This window comes from Mytilus galloprovincialis, chromosome 11 (genome assembly GCF_965363235.1).
Source record: "Mytilus galloprovincialis chromosome 11, xbMytGall1.hap1.1, whole genome shotgun sequence".
NCBI lineage: Eukaryota > Metazoa > Mollusca > Bivalvia > Mytilida > Mytilidae > Mytilus > Mytilus galloprovincialis.
This window is the reverse complement of record NC_134848.1, coordinates 47,930,498-47,953,533: the sequence shown is the minus strand read 5'-3', so window position 1 is coordinate 47,953,533 and position 23,036 is coordinate 47,930,498. Positions and strand designations below refer to the sequence as shown.

The 23,036-nt window shown below is 31.7% G+C and overlaps 1 protein-coding gene across 2 annotated transcripts in view; it reads right to left on the bottom strand.

Annotated features, from left to right (window-relative positions):
* Positions 1–2,994: 2,994 nt before the first annotated feature.
* Positions 2,995–23,036, bottom strand: part of LOC143051190 (uncharacterized) — a 92,057-nt gene continuing 72,015 nt past the window's right edge. Inside the window, exons 3-5 of one of the 2 annotated variants that reach the window (XM_076224179.1) lie at positions 5,913–6,092; positions 4,411–4,590; positions 2,995–3,561 (exon numbers count right to left, since the gene is read on the bottom strand). In XM_076224179.1, the coding sequence (XP_076080294.1) occupies positions 3,410–3,561; positions 4,411–4,590; positions 5,913–6,092 (512 nt within the window). In that variant the 3' untranslated portion in view covers positions 2,995–3,409. The remainder of the gene's footprint in view (positions 3,562–4,410; positions 4,591–5,912; positions 6,093–23,036) is intronic. The other variant, XM_076224180.1, reaches the window with a different exon arrangement.

The window sequence follows — 23,036 nt, the reverse complement described above, 5'->3', positions numbered from 1 at the left end:
ATAGTTGTTAAATTCTCTGTTATTTGGTTTCTTGTGCCGAGTTGTCTCATTGGCATTGACTCAGTTGGTCTTCAGCTGGCCCCCAAATAAAATTGTGTACTAGTTCAGTGAAAATGGACGTCACACTAAACTCCAAAACATATAAACGCACTAAATTTAAGGAAAAAAAAAGTCCAGAGGCTCCAGACTTTTGGACAGGCGCAAAAATGTGGCGGGGTTTAATTTCCTTTACAACGAGTACTAATTGCAATGACTGGAAAACGTGGAATTGGTTTGAAATGCAAACACGCCTGGATTAGTTAGAACGAAACAAAATAAGCGAAACATCCATACTGCTGCTGCAAATGATGTCAAGAAACTAGGAAGATCACTTGGAAGATGGTTTTTATCTCACTTACTTGACCGAGGACCTGAATGTTCCATTACAGAGAATTAGACCATCGCACATCAGCGAAAGTACCACTACACTTCGGCACAGACCATTGCATTTCAGCTTGACCACATAGTTCTACAGGGTTCCCATCACTTCAGAGTCCTACATATATCTTAACCTGTTTTTAAAACACTTTACAGGACTTTTAAATAACCAGCTACGTAGATTATTCATTGTGCACCGTATGTTTGATGCTATTTCATCATAGACAGAAAAAATATTATTTTTATTCCTTAAAGTTTTTTTTGTATTTTTTTTTATTGAAAACTAGAAAAGATAGATAGACATTTTAAATGATATTAACCATGAAATAGCTCTGACTTTGTTTATAATATAAATAAAATACAAATATGAGAGACTGACTTATAAAATAAGCTTCATTTACATCATTTGTTTTGTTGAATGTTTTCTCTCATAGTTACTTGCAGGTTAGGTGAAGCTATCGGTTACTTTTTGAAATTTAAGTTATGTAGTCTGCCATAATTGATTTGATTATTTAATTTATAAAAGAGAAAACAATTGATGTAATGAAATTAAACATGTATAAACACATGTTACCGTATGCATCAGACTGGACGAAAGATATTCATAACTACATAAAATTAATATTAATATCTACATAGACATAAGTTTTTAACTCACAAAGAAATAATTTGATGAGCCATTAGCTAAAAGACAGAGGACCCTTTTGCATCTACTAGAATCTCTTACTTATTTACATTCATGATTACTATTTTCATAATTCATAATCTTAATTTACTGTGAAACACTCTAGAAAGAAATGTAAACTTGACTGTAGAAGGATTTTCCGAGATTTCGTTTGGTCATAAAGCTCCCAATGTTTCCCAGTACTAACAAATCCTTGGCTGGTAAACTCTTTTCAAAGCGGCATACTACTGTTGCCTTTATTTATTAAAATGCTAGTTTCTGTGAATAACACCTGTGCAATAATTAAGATTTTAATTTATGTGTTGAACGTACAACCGTACATTTTTAAAGAACTGAGTGTGTGTATAAAAAGATCATCTCCATTGTTTTTGAGAGACACCATAACGTCGATGTCACAATAAACCTTTTGTTCATGTAACTGAATTTCGGCTTCGCAGTATAAAGTATTTAATACGGTGAACTTCTCTGTAGTTGAACATTCAGGTCCTCGGTCAAGTAAGTGAAATAATGCTTGCAAAACGTGCCATTTAGTGAAAACATCAAATTGTCCGATGATTTGATCGTGTATAGAAAATGTATAACATATGGCCCCTAAAAAGAGATTTAATACTTTAAACAGAGGAAATTTTACGAAAGTCTCATTTTTTTGTCTTCTGAATATTCTCATGCTCCTTTTAGTTGATTAAATGGTTGTTGGTTGCTTTAACATCTCCGTTATGTTGTTAGGATTGTTTTTTCTTACATTTCCGATAACACCACTGGTAAATATAAATATATTTCTATGTTTTTGTAGAGAGGATGTAAGCAATGTTTTTTTCATAAATACGAAAAATAACAAACGAACATGTGTTCATAAATAATATCAATTTAGTGCAATAGTGTATGAGTATAGAGAATATGTAAATGAATGAACCAACAGGTTTTTACACTTTCCAATCCTTGGTATTCAATGTAAACAAATGAAAATAAAGTAATATTACAGTATTTGATGCTATATATGTTAAGTTTGGTAGAATTAAAGATTTAGTTACTACTATTCTCCCTAATATACTTAGTGTTCTTTTCCTCCAGTTTGCTATTATTTTTTCACATTTCAATATTTGTTTTTCAATATTAAGATTTTGACATTCTGATTTATTGTGTTCAAAAATTCCCAAACTTTTGATAGGTTTATTACTCCAATTAATATTTTCATATTTTTCTTTGCAGTGCTTTAATTTGCCAAGCCATATTCCTTCAGTTTTAGTTCTATTAAGTTTAAGGCCAGAAAAGTTACCAAATGTTTCAATTAAATTTAATGTAACTGTAATGTCCTGTTTAAAATGTAGAAACAGAGTAGTATCGTCTGCTAGTTGACATATGTTTAGAGTATTAGTGCTGCTTTCTAGCTTAATTTCTAATCCTTTAATATTTCTATTTTCTTTAATTTTTATAGCGAAGATAGCGGACACCGTTGTTTAATACCACGGAATGCTTTAAAGCGACTTGAAACCCAGCCATTATTAGTTATACATCCTTTAATATCTGAATACATTTTTTTTATTAAAACAAACTGTTTGATTGGAAAGTTGTCGAATGTACTTCAAGTTTAGATATACAAAAATGTTAGATAATTAAAATATTGAAGGTGTGATTTGTAATCTCCGTGGGCTGAAACGCAATCTGAGTGAATCCACTGTTCTTCATTTTAAATTTGTGATTTTAATGTTGCGTTTACACATCAACACACTCATTCTAAAGGGATTAGATATATCAAATAGCATCCTTCAAATTTTCTCAAAAGAATCTATCAGATAAGGATAAGAAAATATTTTAATTATCTTTTCTATTTTGCCACAGGCTGTCTTACTTCTTGTATAAAAGGCAAAAAAGAAAAAAGACAAACTACCATATTATAAAGACATCTGGTTTATTGGTGTATAAATAAACTCATCATAGATACCAGGACTAAATTTAGTATATACGCCAGACGCGCGTTTCGTCTTCTTTGAAGAGCATTGAGGACTAAAATTCCTAAAAGTTTGGCCAAATACAGCTAAGGTAATCTTTCTGCCTGAGGTAGAAAAACCTTAGTATTTAAAAAAAAATCGACTTTTGATTGCCGCGTAAGTCACCAATGAAAAAAAATCACACATCTATGTTATTAAAACAAAAACAAACTGAAGTATGTAAACTCTCAAAAAACAAAGGGAATGTACTTTCTTTTTTTCATAATCATCCTAAATGATTTGAATGAAGCATCATGAACGCTTTATGTTACAAGTATTTCGCAAAGAAACTTCTCTTTATCTTTACATTGTTTATCCTTTATTCTTTCTTTTTTTCAATAACACCACATTTGTTTGCAAACATACTTCCAGAGAGATCTGCAATATCGAATATGTTCTCGACAGCACTGCCTGTCATCCATTTCTCATCTTTGAGACCTATCCATATTTTATCATCTTGATTGCCAGACTCTAAAAATAAATTTCAAACATATCTATATTTTTCAGTCTAAGCGATATTTTAAAACTTATTTTGAAATACCTCTTAAGCTTTGTGTATATCCTTCTGGATTCTAAAGAGAGGGACAACCTGACAAGATAAAACTCGGAAAAAGTGTGCTTGAAATGTTTTGAAATATGAAGCGAAAATCTGAATTACACTAGAAATTATTAAACAAATCAGATGCTTTGAAATAAGAGTAATTTTTTTAAAGACATATAAACGTTTTATTTCGTCATATTTCATGTATACCTTAGTCGTTCAGGAACAGGTTAAGGGCCTCTGTTTACAAAATGAACCATCTATCCAAATAAGATTATTACAAAAACAAGGAAAAGGGCAGCCTAGCCATTCAATATATTTGAATATAAACTTGGCTGTTTTTCGATACCCTCCACCCTTCCCCGACATGACATTTTCAGGAGGAATGAAGAGGTATGTTTGTACTTGATGTTAATCACTTATTGTAAAGCTGAAATTATATTTGTTTTTTTAATAGCATTAAAGCCTTTAATTTATGTTTTGTGGTTATTGGTCTAAATTAAAGGGGCACTAGCTACAAGATATACAAAAAAAATCTAAAGTAATTTTGTTTTGTTCAATCATTAATGAAAGTGATATAAATATGTTTTTAATTGTTTCTCGGCAAATAAAAGCTTTCAAATGACTATCGAATACATGTATAACAAGAGAATGATAACTTGCAATATATTTGGTATCGTGAAATTAAAATTTTCTGTGAAAATATAACAATGTACTACCATGTACTTGACGTACGAGTAACATAACTAACTGAACATACACATCATTTGTTGTATTACCTTCTATATATTTAATGATAAAATTCCACTTCTCCTTTGTGGTTATGCTAACTAAATTCCCTCCTGATTCTGTTTGACAATTGTGTCTTGCTTCCTCCCAAGTAGATTTGGGAGACATTAGTTTAATACATGCTTTTGTGTTCTTGTCATACTTAAATCCCTCTGCACTGCACGCACCTTCTGAATATCAAATATGGTATACGTATATATTCATTGTTTTAAATTGTTTAAAATTGTTCCAGCGTCTCTGATGTTCGTTTAAACTTTTTTGTTTTTTTGTGTATACATTTCAAAATTTTGATAGTTTTATATCATAAAAGATCATGTAGATTGTCATGATTCATTATACATCGTGATTGTACTGACGAAGGATGTCTTTATCTGAAATATTTAACAACTGAACGTTGTTTTGGTTGGTTGTTTTTTTGGTGATTTTGTACACTTTTAGACTTGTTATATATTATATTTTGTATTGTACTGTATCATGATTATATGATTGATCTCCCCGTAAGATTTATCATTTGCTTTTATTCAGTCATTTAATATTCATTGTTTAATATATTCACAACTTTTCTACAAAAGTCTATTAAGGATGATCGCTGCTCAGTTTTAAAATAAATAACTTTTCATAAAACTAGTTTATATTGATAGGGGATTAATTGAGGAATCAAAATAGCAAAAAAATTAAATAGGGGTCAATGTGCTTGTTTTCGAGGAAAATGTTCTCTCTTGATTTTTCATAGCTTTATCATTGACCCGTTAAAGTTCTCAAATACTATTAAAAAATAAATAAGATTTTATAAAACTTTTACAAATGGCTTATAGTTATACATGTAAAAGATTTATAAAAAGAAAAATGGGGATCCATGGGCAAATTTTATTAAGGCATTCAAATGGATAAACCAGAGGATTCCGAAAATCTGACAAAAATTCCAAAACATGACAAGCAAACATCCTTAAGGTCTGTAGGCTTTGTTTCTATATGTTGATGGGTTAACGTCTCATTTTAGTTTCATAAATTTTTCATTCATTCAAATGTGAAATATTCAGCAACATGTCAATTAAGTATCTGAACTAGAGTACAATAAATGAAAGTTCAAAAAAGAGATCTGCAACTTAAACATGTGTTAAAATGCAGTAACGAAAAAACTGTACAAAGAATCTCATTCCTTTAAAACTATTTAATTTTAATAATCATTATTAATGAGTCATTTATGCATTTTAGATTTGCTCAAACGTTTCGCTATTCAATATAACTGTTTTGCCTTATATGTCCAAATAATAAAATTTGTCTCCTGGATGCACAGTTAAAATTGAGATGAAATAAAATTATAATGATTCTGGGGGACATCGGGTTTGTTTTAATTTGAATATGAGACAAAACTTGCCCATAAAATGGTCAAGTTGTAGAAGATATTCAGTCGTATTTTTCCACCTTTCCATTCGTTGCATATTTTCACCATTTAAGCTATGTATGGTCTATGTAACAAAACAAAAAATACCTTTCGTGGTACAATTAAACAAAACTTTCCATTCTCCATGACTTTGACAGACTGCAAACGGGTTTCCCTTCATCTTATAATCTTTATCACATTTATATTTACTTCCAGTATCTAGATTCCGTCGAAGTCCGAACCGCTCATCAACTGCAGCATTCGGTGTAGTGGGTAAACCTTTACAATCTATAGTCATAAACATAAATAAATGGAGGTGCAATTTATACTTTACTTTGACGGCAAACAGACGCTACAAATAACATCAAAATGGATGGCTGTTCAAAATTCAGCTGCTTTAACCCATACATACAAATATAAAAGATATATGAATATGAAGCATGCCTTTTACAAGGTCGATCCCGTGAGCCTGATTTTGTACGTGCTAATGTGTAGGGAGACCAACCTCTTACCAGCAAACACTATTGTGACTGCAAGTCGACTAGCCTTTGTTCTTATATCATCATTTCGCGTGCAAAAACCAACAACCCCTCTCTTTTAAGGTATTTGTTTTGACCCTGACAGCAACTATAAAATTGGTTATTAAAGGTCCCAACGAATACTATTACATGTATTTTTCAAATCTTCTTTAAATCAAATAGATAAAATTAATTCAATTGGCATACATTCAGCTCAAAAATGTAATCAATATTGACAAAACAGTTTTGTGACTGAGTTAAGACATTCCAGCTCAAATTTAAATTTCTGTACTCAGAATCAGTAATTAACACTATAATAATGAATATCGTTTTAACTATCTTTACTATTTATTTATTCAAACTTCTGTCTGATCCATGGCTTCGTGTTGAAGGCTGTACTTTGAACTATAATGTACTGTGCACTATAATGGTTTATTTTTTATACATTGTGACTTGGATGGAGTATTGTCTCCTTGGAACTCATATCGCATCTCCATTTTTGTGTTATTTGCAGGACAAAAGCGGTCGAACTGTTGTAACGCAAAGAGTTCGGAGTAATCATCTATATAACGTTGCAATATTTTGCAAATACAATAATATCTTGCAAATAGTTATAACATATTGCAATCACTAACAATTTACAATATATCGGCAGTTTTTATAAATAAAATTCATGTAAGGTCAATTATTTTTAAATTGTATGCGTACTGTCTGCGCATGACATCTCGCAGATCGCATTAGATTTCGTATTATTTGAGGCGGCTATTTCACTTCTCAATCTTGATCTAACGTGTTTCTTTGTGTTTTCGTTTTTTTAATTTATTGATTTTAACATGTTTAATAACAATGATTCTAATTTTGAATTTTTAGTTACTCTCAACGGACAATAGCCTTCTCGATCAATGGATTGTTTGTCCATGTAACTTATAATCACGCAGATTAATGGACTGAGTGATAAATAACGAAATGACGCACTTGTATCGTGGTAATATTAGCTCACTTATCATTACCGTTTTATACATGTTTTAACAATCAAACTTTAAATGAATTGCAGTTTTTAATTGAAATTGAAGTAACACGGATATCATGTAAATAATAGATTGGATAATATCGATTTGTGTTATTAAAGATCAAAATCATTTGATTGCACAGAATTTAAAATAATATTTATTATAACAGTATGAATAATTTTCCAAAGCGACATGATTTTCCTGATTCGTAGTCGAAGGCTGACTTGTGTATCCGGTTTCATTAATATAAGTTTGTTTCCGCAAATCGTGTGTACCAAAAAAAACCTATTATTTCCAAAATGGAGCATAATTACAGTAGCTTTGTCGTGAAGTTCATTCAATTTCATGTTCATCTCTAAATGTATCTTTCTTTCTTATCAAGTGTCACGTGTTAACAGGTAATTGACACTGAAAACAGGAAATACTGCCATAAGCACAGTCATGTAGAATTATGATTTTTGAATTATATGCAATATCAGTTTCTTTTTAATATGATACGAACTGAAGGGATGAGTGGAAAAGCTTTTATTTGGTGATATTTGATAAGCTAGATAAATTACAAATAAAAAACAATCGACAGGACTAATCATTGTCGTCTAAATTTTCCTGCATACCAAAGAAGACTAATGTTTGACTTTTTTTCAACATATTACAAATTTTCTGAATCCTTTTTCAAAAACTGTTACATGTATCAAACAACATTTAGATTAAGATTCTGTCTCAACTTAATAAAACATTATGAAATAGTGTTAACACAATCTTACCTCGTGTCACATGTTGCGCAGGACTTGACTACCCTTCCAGAGAACCTGATGTCTTACGGTTTCGGGTGGGGTTCATGTATCTTAGTCTTACGTTTTCGGGTGGGGTTCATGTATCTTAGTCTTAAGTTTGCTATGAAGCGGTTTGTGTATATTGTGTTGTCCTTTCATTGTTTTTCGTTTTTTTCTATGACATTGTTAGTTTGTTTTCAATTTTTTAGTTTGAAAATCCTATTGATATCTGTCACCTCTCTTTAATTCTCTAAATTTGAAAGTCCACAAAAAGGAGGTCAAGGTCAAAGATCAATGTCATATTTTGATTCGGGCTTCTCATCAACATCGGTACAAGATATTGATCCAATATTTTACTCATTTGGTTAAAAGGGTACGTTAATTTTATTTTATTTGTATATCGGTCAAGGTTAAAGGTAAATATGACATTGTAGATTTTTTGCTTTTCTATTATAGGGAAAGGTAGTATATTTGTCTATACTGCTTGCTAGCTGAACAATGACATTATTTTCAGCAGAGGTAGTCCTACCTTTTAGACGGAGTCAATATTTAAGCAGAGTACCAATCAACAGTAGGGACAGTATATAACATACCTAACATAATTTGTATGGTAAAAAAGAAGATGTGGTATGATTGCAAAGGAGACAATTCTCCACAAGAGACCAAAATGACACAGAAATTAACAACTATAGGCCACCGTACGTCCTTCAACAATGAACAAAGCCCACACAGCATAGTCAGCTATAAAAGCCCCCGCAAAGAGAATGTAAAAAAACTTACGGCCTTATTTATATAAAAAAATGAACGAAGAACAAATAGGAAACAAATAAACAAACGATAACCACTAAATTACAGGCTCCTGACTAGGGACAGGTACTTACATACATAATGAAGAGGGTTTAAAGTTGTTATCGGGATTCCAACCCTCCCATAACCTTGGACAGTGGTATAACAGTACAACATAAGCACGAACTATAAAAATCGGTTTAAAGAGGCTTAACTTATCAGATGGACAAACATACAAGTGGACGTGGCCGGGTACTTTTACATCCTTACAACAAAGGGACAATAGGAACAGATCTGAGAGTACACGTAGTTAACTGACAGCTAGTTTAAAGCCACTAACAACTTATAAAAAAATCATGCATCTTAGACTAAATTATCAATCCGTACACATCCAACATCCAATGACCTTGTGTATAACTTTTGTGAGATTTTTGTTTAAACATCAATGTTGTAAGTTAGGCAATCGTTAATAGATTGTTTTTTGAGAATTGTTTGTGATGACGAATAACCAAACGTGTCTGTTTTATGTATTAACATCATAGTAGAATCGATGCAATGTTAACCTTGAGATTATATGTTAGGCTTTTTTGTTTATTTATTTCTATTAAACAATAAAACTATATGCTTAACATTTTAGAAACGATTTAAGGACAAAAGTACCTGTATCAGATATAACATCGTCGGCTCAAGATCAAATTTTTTTGTTATCAAAGTCACAAGTTGAAAACAAGACAACAGATAACGAAACCGTCATATATTATGATTTGAACGTTGGTATCAATGTTACCATATATTCATTTATGATCCCGAAAGTAGTAGTCAACACGTTGCTCATCTTATTACGTCAAGAGAATATCCAGTTAAGTGTCTGACTTGCAGTCGGTAGGATATCTTTTGCTACTGATTTGGTTTATTTATGCAAGCTATTAATGAGTTAGTTTTAAATATCTTGCAAATACAGGTTTATCATCAAAAACACATAATGTCGGGTTATAAACAAAGGGTTCATTTATTTACAATGATGTTTCGATTGCAATGTACTGTCGGTCAAAACCATATTAATTTATAAAGCAATGTTTTCTTTATTTTCAATTCCGATTCCGTTTCATCGTATGAAGACTGTTAAATATAAATGTCTATCGTCATTTTTTATGGAACAGCTTTAATACCTTTTATGGATTGCCATAAATCATCCTGGATTTTATCAAACTTAAACATGTTATAGATCATATCTATTCTTTCAGAATTATTTAACCTTCACATTTCAATCTGGTTTCCACCAATAAAACCTTTTAAATGCATACCATCAAAGTTTAAATAAAACTGTCTAGTTTCTAGGTCGTTACACTAGTCTTTTATTTTTGATAACCGTTGCGCAATTCTATTCAAGAAAGTAAAGACAATTATTGGTTTTAGTTCTTGTTATTTGTTTTTAAATAAGCAACCCGTGTTTTCATACGACAAAATATATTCAGTGACGCGTTTGCGACGTATGATAACCATAGTAAAATCATCAATGTTTTTGAACCATCTTAGACAGAATATACAGCAGTTACTGTACGCAAAATATAATAAATAAATAAATGCAGACTGATTGATGATATTGAGTAAGACGGAGGTTTGTGTGAATGTTGTTACAGCAGCATGCATTGAGTATGCATGTAGAGGTATAAGCTTCCGTAAGAAGAACTGTTAGGCTATTATTGGGCTAGGTATACAAGTATATATATATATTTGTTAAGGGGCCAACTGAAGGACGCCTCCGGGTGCGGGAATTTCTCGCTGCATTGAAGACCTGTTGGTGACCTTCTGCTGTTGTCTGCTCTATGGTCGGGTTCTCTTTGACACATTCCTCATTTCCATTCTCAATTTTACCCTCCTTTCGGAGTAGTCTATTCCTACAGAGAGATAGATTAGTTATCTGTCGGACGAGTCTGCTCTTAAAGGAGGGTAGTTTAACTAACCTAACAATAATTGCACGGTTCAGCTAACAAACAAGCAAATCAAAGATATAATCTTTACCTACGCACTCGATGCATTCTGCTGTAATTTTGAAACAATATTTTGAATACTTTGAACCACAAACGTCAAAATTATTCAATCGCGTAGTGAAATGAACTATTTGTAGATTCTTATAAATTCTATAAAACTTTTGGACTATTTTAAATCTCGGTCTATTTCTGAAATTAATTCTTACATACTTTTGATTTGTTAACCCTGTATGCTAACATTGCCCTTGTGAAATTTTAAAATTGTTTGTATACACATTGAACGACATTAATATGTGACGTATACAATTTTCTGACGTCAGACACGCGAAGCAATGAATGTGTTTGTAGATAGATGTTTTAGTAATCTGTTAAATTGTTACTTTTAAAATTGTTACACGATGATGACTGCTGTACCCATATTTTGACTATTTTATTTATTATGTCTGTTTAGGGATTTTGTCTGATGCTTGGTCCGTTTCTGTGTGTCTTACATTGCAGTGTTGTGTCGTTGTTCTCCTCTTATATTTAATGCGTTTCCCTCAGTTTTAGTTTGTTACCCCGATTTTGTTTTTTGTCCATGGATTTATGAGTTTGAACAGCGGTATACTATTGTTGCCTTTATTTAGTTCACGCATCATTGTAAATATAATGGAATTTGATGAGACTGTCAATAAGGTGAGAGGTTTAGCGCTATAAAACCAGGTTTAATCCACCATTTTCAACATTTGAAAATGCCTGTACCAAGTCAGAAGTGTGACAGTTCTTGTCCATTCGTTTTTGATGTGTTTTGTCATTTGATTTTGCCATGTGATTATGTATTTTTGTGATTTTACTTTTTAACCCACTTTCTAATAAAAAAGGTAATTTATTTTGAACAATACGCAGTCTGAATATGTCAATTTATCGTTGTCTAAAAGTTCAGGAAATTGAGTTTTTTTCAGCAAGTGTGGTTCACGAAGTGACCGAGACTTTCATATAACTAATGTGTTAATGTGTTGTGTAGCATATAAAATGTAATGCTCATTAGTAATTGGATATATGCAAAAAAAGCTTCAAAAAACAAAATTGTACAGCAAATTAAACATAATTAAGTACATGTCCTGCTATCTCACTAAACTGATAAGGGCCTCTCTTATAAAGCAGGTCGCCCTATAGTGAACAGTCTATTCGTCCGTCCGTCCGTACCAATTTATGTTCGCTCTATATCTAGAAAAACATTATAATTTCAAACTTTATACTTGGCATGTACATTAACCAACACCACAGGGTGTGTCATAATATTTGTACAACTTTCTAGGTTAAAGTTCAGGGTAAAAATGTTCGTTTATAATTGAAAACCCATATCATATGGTACAGATCTTGTCCGCTCTATATCTTGAGAATCGTTATGATTTCAAAGTTTACTCATCAACCTATATATTCAGTCACCTAGTGGTCAACAATGATTTCACACCATGCAGCTATATCACTATTATACTATGATAGTGAGTTCAGGATATTTATCAGTTTAATCAAATTGCCAAATATTTCACTGTAACTAAAACACTTAGAATTCAGCACGTAACGAGACTATGTCCTAACTTAAAAAGTGATTCATATCAGCTTATCCATTTACATTGTTAAACTCACGTTATCAACAGCTGGACCCACAGAGATGGCACCCATCTCAATGATGTCTAGTTTGAACAGCTTCCGTTTTAAATACGATTTCGAGGTCGTAATTTGCTTATAATCATTTTAGCAACTTCGAAGTTTGACGGATAGTTGTTTCATTGGGATTTTATACCACATCTTTCCGTATTGTTTTTTTTAAGAAGATTTATCATGTATACCTATCATGTGTACTATTGTTTGTCTGTTTGTCTTTTTCATTTTAAGCCATGGCGTTGTCAGTTTTTTTCCATTTATGAAATTGACTGTCCCTCTGGTATCCTTCGTCCCTCTTCTATCAAAGGTGACGACACTGTACTGCCAACAAAGTATGAGATGGTTCAGAAATAGCAATATTATTTTAAGCATTAACACATGAATAGATGAATAAAACTTGTTTATTTTACATACCTTACAATAATGTAAAAAAATGCACTTTATTTTTGTTCCGTACACATGTATCCAATCATATTTTCCTTAAATACGCTTTAAAATTTATAAAATACAAATGGTAATTTTGTTTTTGGATAGACATAAAAGTTCTGAAAGTCGTCCATACTGTTTTTGTTTATTGTTCTAAGTATTAGGACCATAAGGTGCCCTAGACGTTGCTGGTTTAGTCGTTGGTATTGTCGTAGGCGTAGTTTTGTTTGACCGGAAACATCTGCTAACAAACTGACTACGTATTTCCTTTATTCTGAAAATATAAATGAAAGGGTCTACCAAAGGATTGATCAAAAGCAAATTGTTGGCAGCTTGGACGATTTTCACATTAATATTATCACTAACATTAATGTAGAGACCATAGATAGTTCTAGGTAAAATTGCACAAGCGGTTACAACGATGATACAGCTTAGGGTAATGATGTTATACTGCATTCGTAACGATGTTTTTCTTTGCTGCTGATTTCTTTCTTCACTCAAGGTTGTGATTTCCATAACCAAATATTGTTTTTGTCTTATTCTCCAAATCACAACGATGTAACAGCATGCAATCAATGAAACGAAAATAGCAAAAGGAACATCTATAAACAAGAGAAAGCTTTTTTGTGTGTTATACAGTGGATCGCATGGTAAGGGTACACGTGGGTTTAGTAGCTCTAACACACAACGCAATAAGACGTAAACGTGTATAAATAAAAATCCTAGTCCTATAGTAATATTGCTTGTTAAAGCACTCAAAACTCTTTTTGGTGTTGTAAATGTAGCATTCAAACGATGGAGGCACATGCTTAATGTCGTCAATAGGGAACACAGGACTGCAGCAGGACAGAGATGTGCCATGACTATACAATGATATTGGTGCAGTCCATCAATGCTGAATTCATAGATATTCGTTGTAATGACCTTCCAAACATACTCAATCATCAAACAGCCATCAGTAATGATCAGATAAAAAGCTAACCGAAAAAATCTGTTCTTCCCTAATTTTCTTGTTTTTGCTAAAGTCACTGCTGCCAAAATATGAATTCCAAATAATGTTATACATAATGCTACAATAAATACCCACTTCATCTTGAAAAGGTAAATAAATGAAACACATTAGATTGTTTTTCCATCTTATAAAAACCACAAGATTATTGATTAAAATTTAAAAGGCCAATCATATCTGAGATAAAATGTGACGCAAGTATTAAATAAAGAATAGAATATTTTATTCAGCTTCACGTAAGTAAGTCTATATGTATCTAATAAGGTGAGTATTGTTCACAAGACTAATCTCTACAAATTAACTAATACTAAGTATCAAAGCTATTTAGTTCCATACTTTAAATTATTTTTATATATAATGTACATAAATGTGAATAAGAAATGTCGAAATGCATCCTATCGGAAATTATCTTTTCTTTTATGGTGACGTTCCCTTGTCACTATCTCATGGTGTTAATATCTTAACGTGTAAGATTCGCTCGCGTATGTAACAACGTATCAGATTTCAACGAGCGAAATTTGTGTATTACTGAAAAATTATGACACAAGGGTTTCGATATCACAAAATAATCAAAACATTTACTTATAGATTATCGTTGATCAACTCAACGAGATTGATATTCTCGCTTGAGCTGGGACGGCGAAGGCGAGAAAGGCAATCGAGTTGAGATGATCAATGATAATCTGTTTATCGCTATTTTACTTATGACGACGTTGTCAATTTCATGTCAATTTCGTTAGCAACGCCACGTGCCTGCTAAGTTTCTAGCGATAATTTTCCATCTCAAGCGAGTAGCATGCTATGAAAATTATCACAAAAAAATATCAAAGGAAAAATGCACAAAATAGCGATAATGAATTTTATCGTCGGGATATCATTCGTAAATATAATTCAACATGCAGGCATCTTATACGTTCAGGTATTTTACATCAAATTGTTTATCGGTAATATTCTTTACAAAGCAAAAAAAACGCCGGCATTCACCCCAAAAGCTAACAAAACCTTTAAAGGTTGCACTTTGTTAATACAGCTGTTTCTCAAACCACGCCTCTTTTGGGTAGATTTAGAATATTCATAGAAAATTAATTTTGTTTACATACTGGTTTCCAGTTATGCTCTCTGTGTTCCATCTCGTAGAGACATAACTTGGTAATGTTACCAGTAAATATACATGTGCATATTGTTTACATTGAAATATGTGGTAACTCTTCATTCGAGGTAGGGGTAGTTAAGAAAATTAGTGTTCGTTTAGACTCTTCAGAAAAGTTCAGGGCATATGAACGTTGAAAATATGCCGCACAGCCCTATATTTTGACCTTTGAAAAAAATTGTATTGCATATGAACTTTCAGTTCTAGGATAAGATTTGTTTTCAAAACTTCGTAGTAAAAGTGGTACAGTTTTAGCCGTAAATGGGAAATTGCATTGTCAATACTTACAGAAATGCAACCTAAACAGACTTATTAAGAATGGATATAGTTACGATACTGTTGTCAATTTATCAAATATTGCATATTTTGGCTCTAATATTGATTCACTTATAAACATGATAGTCTAATACATTAACGATACGATAAACCATGAAAAATGTACTTTGACTCAAGCTTATACTTTATTTACGGTCTAGATTTTCATTATACCCTACTCCAGTTTTGTCTTATCAATGATGTCAATGCCTTTCAAAAGAAGAACACATTTTAGATTATTTTTCAAGTTTTGTTTCCAGATTTTATAAATATCTTGCGGTGCTTTAGGCGTTTTGTCAAATTTTATTGAATTCCTAATTTTCCATAGTGTCCATTTAAAATATATGATAATTATGTTTAAAATTTATCATATTTTAATTCTCTCGTGTTTTTACCTAATAGAATGTCCTTTTCAACAAAAGGATTATTTAATCCTATGTTTGATTTGATAAGTATTTCTCTGAGATTTTTTAAAATAAACTGTGATGTACTACAACTGACAAATAAGTGTTGCAGCGTTTCTATATCACTGTCATTTTGACAAATGTGGCATTTTCCATTTGATATATTCATTTTTTTAAATCTTTCTTCAATATATAAAATATTGTGCATGGATCTCCATTGAAATTCTTTTATTGTTTTTTCAATTTTCAAATGTTCTAATCTCGACCATATATTTTCCCAAGGTAAATTTGTTCCAAATATTCAAGTTCCTCCCACTTAAGTGGCTTCCGATACTAAGGGAGATAACAACGTTTTACTGATGTAAAACTGGTTCCCTGTTTTAATCTTAGGTTATTGTATATATATATATATATATATACACATAGATTGAAAGGGGGGCCTATATAAAATGTAAGTGTACTTGTATTGTTTAAATCTGTATTCTCATTGTTTGACCTCATGATGTAATTAATGAATCCAACGAATAAACTATAAATCAAAATCACTAAAGAAATTATGTTTTATTTGGCTGTAAATTTGTCATGGCATTTATTGCAAGAAAGAAACACAATCAACTTGTCAATCAAAACTTGATGACGATTGAATTACTGAAGGGCGATCCAGCAGTAACAAAGTTATATCAGGAGCCACTGGGTAGTCCATAGCAGCTTAAAGTAAATTCCGCCTGTCCATTCACAATACAAAAAAGCTCCAAACTCAGTCTGTTATATATGCCATGACGCTGGTTCTATAATCATTCTTCCAAAACTGAAACGATAAATGAAAAGCAGCAGAAAATATTCATAATGGGGAAAAGGGAGGGCGGGTAAATTCTATAGCTTTGGTCAAGCTCCGTGTAAGGTTTGAATTCAAATGACCAAACCACACGAGGTAAATTGCACGGACTAACATTTCGCGGGCTAAACTAATTAGCATATTAAAGTGACCAGTATAAAATGAATCGAACACACCGTCAATTTAAATCAATAATAGGCATACCAAGTTATATAATTACAATAACTGAATTTAATTATTATTGAATTAAATTCTATTATTGTATATATATATATATATATATATATATACACATAGATTGAAAGGGGGGCCTATATAAAATGTAAGTGTACTTGTATTGTTTAAATCTGTATTCTCATTGTTTGACCTCATGATGTAATTAATGAATCCAACGAATAAACTATAAATCAAAATCACTAAAGAAATTATGTTTTATTTGGCTGTAAATTTGTCATGGCATTTATTGCAAGAAAGAAACACAATCAACTTGTCAATCAAAACTTGATGACGATTGAATTACTGAAGGGCGATCCAGCAGTAACAAAGTTATATCAGGAGCCACTGGGTAGTCCATAGCAGCTTAAAGTAAATTCCGCCAAAATTACAAGTTGAGAAACTAGTTGCACAACTTGTAATCCGCCATAAAATTTACCTTATGACAAATTTAACAGCAAGAATCAACATCAATCAACTTCAACATCATTATCAACTTCGATGTCATTATCAACTTCGATGTCATTATCAACTTCAACATCATTATCAACTTCGATGTCATTATCAACTTCAACATCATAATCAATTTCAACATTAACAATATTAACAACATTATCAACTCAACATCATTATCAACTTCAACATTATTATCAACTTCAACATTATTATCAACTTCAATATTATCAACTTCAATATTATTATCAACTACAACATTATTATCAACTACAACATTATCAACTACAACATTAGTATCAACTACAACATTATTATCAACTTCAATATTATCAACTTCAACATTATTATCAACTTCAACACAAACATCAAAAACTTCAACATCAACTTAAATTCAATACTTTGAACTTCATTAAATTGATATTCATGTGGCAAAATCAACATAAACTTCAGCTAAAGCAATACTGTCAACATCTAAGCTATGTTATTCATTGTAAGGGAAAACCAAACAATGTGGAAATATAAAGAAAATATATACATAACATTTTCAGAGCTCCTTGAATCTGATTTAGGAATACACCCAACTATCTCTAATCCGAACGATGCACCTATAAGCTTAATATGACAGCTCCTATGACAATAAAAGAGCCAATTACCCAAATATCTTTCAGGTACCCTGAAATTAAGTGTTTCAACTATACAAGGTTTGTTCTTGCATAACCTTTTTTAAAGTGTTTGAAAATGTCCATCGTCTTTGTGTCTCAGCAATGTAGTCCGACATCAACCGGACAGGACAAATTGAAGTAGTTTATTCTTTTCCAGAATTGTCGTTACTGAATTACCCAGCTGATCTGTTTTCTAAGAAGGAACTTTTATAATAAGTGACCCTGAATAAGCATCAAATTATATCGTGGATCGTTTTACAATAAGATTTTCATTAAAACTTGAATTTGCAATTTCTCCAAAACTAAGAAACCCAAAATTTTAGCTGAAAATGAAGCTTTGGATAAACATGTTTCATATACTGAATAACAAACTAAATTAAGCGCATCTAAAAGTCTAGTTAATATACCAATAGTGATAGGCTTACGACAGACGTGTCGCTTATGTCACTGAGCATCTTTTGAACATTAAAAGAATGAGTGTTGATCAATAAACCATTGATCTTATGATTAAACCTAATGCCTGAAAGGTACGCATTCCCAGTGGAATAAGAATATTCATCCTTAAACATGTCAGCTACTATTAACTAAATGTGAAACGGGGCATGGCCATACGTCATACAGGTTTAGTTTATTTTTAAAGTTTTGAAATTAATTTAGTCCATTTGATACGTAAGCCAAGTATTTGAATAACTCTTGCACTACCGATAAAGAGATTTAAAACAGAACTCGACAACCACTTGTCACCCAAAATATAAGAAATGCCATTATAATTTCTAAAATTATTTTCCAAACACGTAGATTAGAAATAGGTCGATAATAAAAAGGCCCCGCAATTCTACCATTTTTCAATTCACTCATGATTTTTCCAAGCTAAATTTGGATCATGTAAAACAGACTTTAATGTTTTGCTTGTATGATGTGCTCGAAAACCATATATAAAACCATTATATAATAAATTTGCCAACATTTTAACGGGGTAGTCAGTCAACATATTCCCTTAAACCGTAGTATTAACAGGGTACAACCAAAAATACCAAAAATCATACTGTGATTGCAAGCTGTAAACAAAATTATAAAATTTGAAATGATTAAATTGCATCCGTGGAACATTAGCCTGCTGACAGGGAAATCTTTTAAAATTATTTATCGAAAAACGAGTATTTGGGTTAAAATTTCCATGTGTATCCAAAAACCTGTTTGACTGCTCTAGCACTGGACTGATACCTTGGTGCAAAATGTTTGCATCAGGTGCCCTAGGGTAGTTTTGATACCTAAGAGCAGAATAGTCTGAAGTTACAGAACTTCGAGGATTATTCTTGTTATATGAATAATTTGTACAGTACATCGAAGGATGGAACTGGCTACATCTTATACATGAATTCATGGCTATATACACAATTCATACGAGTACAAACGGCCTTAAAATTATAATCGTAGCAAGGACTAATAACTGTGTGAGAAGTATAAGAAGATGTCTGTGGAACATGATTTATGCCTACTGCAATAAACTGAAGCCATAGCTGCCCATCAATGACGTCCCATGCACGCATATGATCACGAGCTTTTCTAAATCGAAATTGCATGTCATTTATAAACGTTCTCAAAAGGTACACCCCCTTATAATCGTCATGTATAGCTAATCAATTCATTTGCCAATTCCGGGAATCTTTGCAATAAAATTTTCATATAATTTAAAAACCCTTCAGTCCACTCACCTAAGTTAGATAATGATTTACTTTTGAATATTTGTTTCTGTCAATTAAAATGTCTCCATCTTCATCAAAACCGAGCACTTTTTTCGGTTGATCAATATTTGAAACAAAATGTTTTTGTAAAGTAATTGTGCCAAATCAACATATTCTAAATTCCATATTTGGTTTATAATTTGTTGTGGTACAAACACATCAACATCATTACTAGTAGGTATAACTAAAATCTCACCGTTTTGTACAGAATTACGAGCTGTGGGCTGCCCTGGGTGTACACATCCCTGATCAGGAACTTGTTGTTCAGCGGGCTGCTGAGGAAGTTTGAAGTTCAAATGAGTTGTGGTTGTAGAATTGGCTGTAGTGGTACAAACGGCTGTTGTGGTAATAACTGCTGTTGTGGTTATAACTGATGTGGTGGTTATAACTGATGTGGTGGCAATAACTGATGTGGTGGCAATAACTGATGTGGTGGCAATAACTGATGTGGTGGCATTAATGGCTGTTGTGGTGGCATTCATGGCTGTTGTGGTGGCATTCATGGCTGTTGTGGTGGCATTAATGGCTGTTGTGGTGGCATTAATGGCTGTTGTGGTGGCATTAATGGCTGTTGTGGTGGCATTAATGGCTGTTGTGGTGGTATTAACGGCGGTTGTGGAATGGCTATATTTTGTCTTACAATTTCAGCTCTCTTTGGGCGAAGCCTTCTGTTTACCGGTAGCTGTATTTGATTTTGCCTACGTACAGCACGGTTTGGCAGCACCCTCTCCCCTTTTCCTCTCGGCATACTGGCTTAAACAAATAATTACAATGTTAGTCAATGCATTAGTAAAATAGTATATCATTTGTCAATGTTACATCCCTTAATCAAACAATTGAATCAATATTGAAATACAAATATTTCAATTTTTACCATTGACTAATTAGTATTAAGATACAATGGCAATAACCAAAGTAGAAAAAACCGCAAATGCTTGATTGTGGCTGTCTATGTCCAGTGGCAGATATTTCAAGTATATTCATAATGATAATATCATATTGATAACGAAAGTCATTAAAGAAAATAATTATTGTGTCTACCGAATATCAATTGAAGTGGCCTTCGTTAATGAGAAATATTCCTATCCTATAATCGACTATAATACATGAAAACTATGAAACAATTAAATCGAAAAGTATATATATTTAAATAGTCAACTAACATCCTTGATGGCTCGCAAAAGTTTACAAAAAGAAATGATTCATTAGGTACGGAAAGTGATTTTTTTTTTTTAAATCAACTGCTCTAAGAAAACTTGACCTCATTTTAAAGGCATTGTGAAGACATTTTCAAAACAGTTTCACTTTTATCAATACACATAATAACAACGAAGAAATAGCAAATTTTCAAAATGGTAATTTTTCACTACTCTGGAAAAACTGTTGCCTCTCTTTAAAAATTAATAAAATATATATATATTTTTTATATATTTTTTTTTTTTTTAATCATTTGGGTTATACACTGTAGCTTTTGTTTATTTTGCTTCTTTTACATCTTGTTAGTCAATTTCAATCCTCCATATTAAGTTTTTTGGTCAAAATAGAAGCTTAAAGCATGAAAATGTCAACCACTCTCATGAAATTCTATCGTCCAAAGTCACATAACATGACGATTTTTGTTTATTCCTTTTTTCAGAGCATCAGTTGGTATATTGAAAATGTAAAGTAAAACTTTATTAACATTTGAATGTAAAGAAACAAAATATGAAATATTACTCTTTATATACAAATGTATATGTTTGTGTGTGTGTATAAAAAAGATGTGGTATGATTGCCAATGAGACAACTCTCCACAAAAGACCAAATGATACAGAAATTAACAACTATAGGTCACCGTATAGCCTTCAACAATGGGCAAAACCCATACCGCATAGTCAGCTATAAAAGGCCCCGAAATGACAAATGTAAAACAATTCAAACGAGAAAACTAACTGCCTAATTTATGTACAAAAAATGAACGAAAACAAATATTTAACACATCTACAAACGAAAACCACTGAATTACAGGCTCCTGACTTTGGACAGGCACATACATACAGAATGTGGTGGGGTTAAACATGTTAGCAGGCGCCCAATCCCCCCTGACCTGTGACAGTACAACATAACAAACTATAAAAATCAGTTGTACCATGAGAGACAAGAAAAGTTTTGAAATATGTCATCTGTCTTTGTATTGTCATGATAGTTTAGAATGTTCCCTTTTCATTAACATTTAATGAAATATTCTTATTCTTATATAGCATGTATAGTGAATGCTTATAAATAAAGATAAACAACCTTTTAACAATTATATATTCTACTGGACTAAAATACCTGTTGCACTGAAAAACAATGAAAATAATATAACATTATTCTTATTCCAGAAATTTCAAACAAATAATTATATCAGATCACAATTAAAATACTTGTATGTATAAAAGTAAAGTAAATTCATATCTGTATATCAGTTACAATATTTATACAGTGAAATCTGTAAACCAATCTCATTCAGGACTGAAGTTCAAAATGCATTGAATGTGAATAGCATTCGTTGCCATACCTGGATTCATAGATTGTTTTCTTTAAGTCCAGTGGCACCTATTTCATGCATATTTAGGACTAAAAAGAATTTATATATACATTTATGTTGAAATTAATATGTGGCTTACTCACCGGTTACTTCGCGCTGCAAGATTTGGATTTGGATTAAGAATAAATAACATGGTAAATGTTCATTAGCGTATTAAGACAGTTAAACAATTAGATACAACAACTCGCACAATAAGTATAACCATCTACTCAATTTACAAATATAAATATAAAATAATATCCAAGAAAAGATTGACAATTTACGCAATGATAGAATTTAAATTCAGTTATAACACCAAAGAAAAAGTTCACGACTATTTAAAGCATTTAACAAAGTTAAAATTATTTAAGAAAGAAAAACCAGATTAACAGTTTAAATTGTTGAGCTATTATTTTTTCATAAAATGTTGCTTAATTCTAAAACTAAAAAAGAATACTCATCTTTTCTTCTGTGTTTTAAATTCTATAGCTTTGGTCAAGCTCCGTGTAAGGTTTGAATTCAAATGACCAAACCACACGAGGTAAATTGCACGGACTAACATTTCGCGGGCTAAACTAATTAGCATATTAAAGTGACCAGTATAAAATGAATCGAACACACCGTCAATTTAAATCAATAATAGGCATACCAAGTTATATAATTACAATAACTGAATTTAATTATTATTGAATTAAATTCTAATATATCGCTTATATATCTGAGTCACGGTAACAGTTGTGTTGT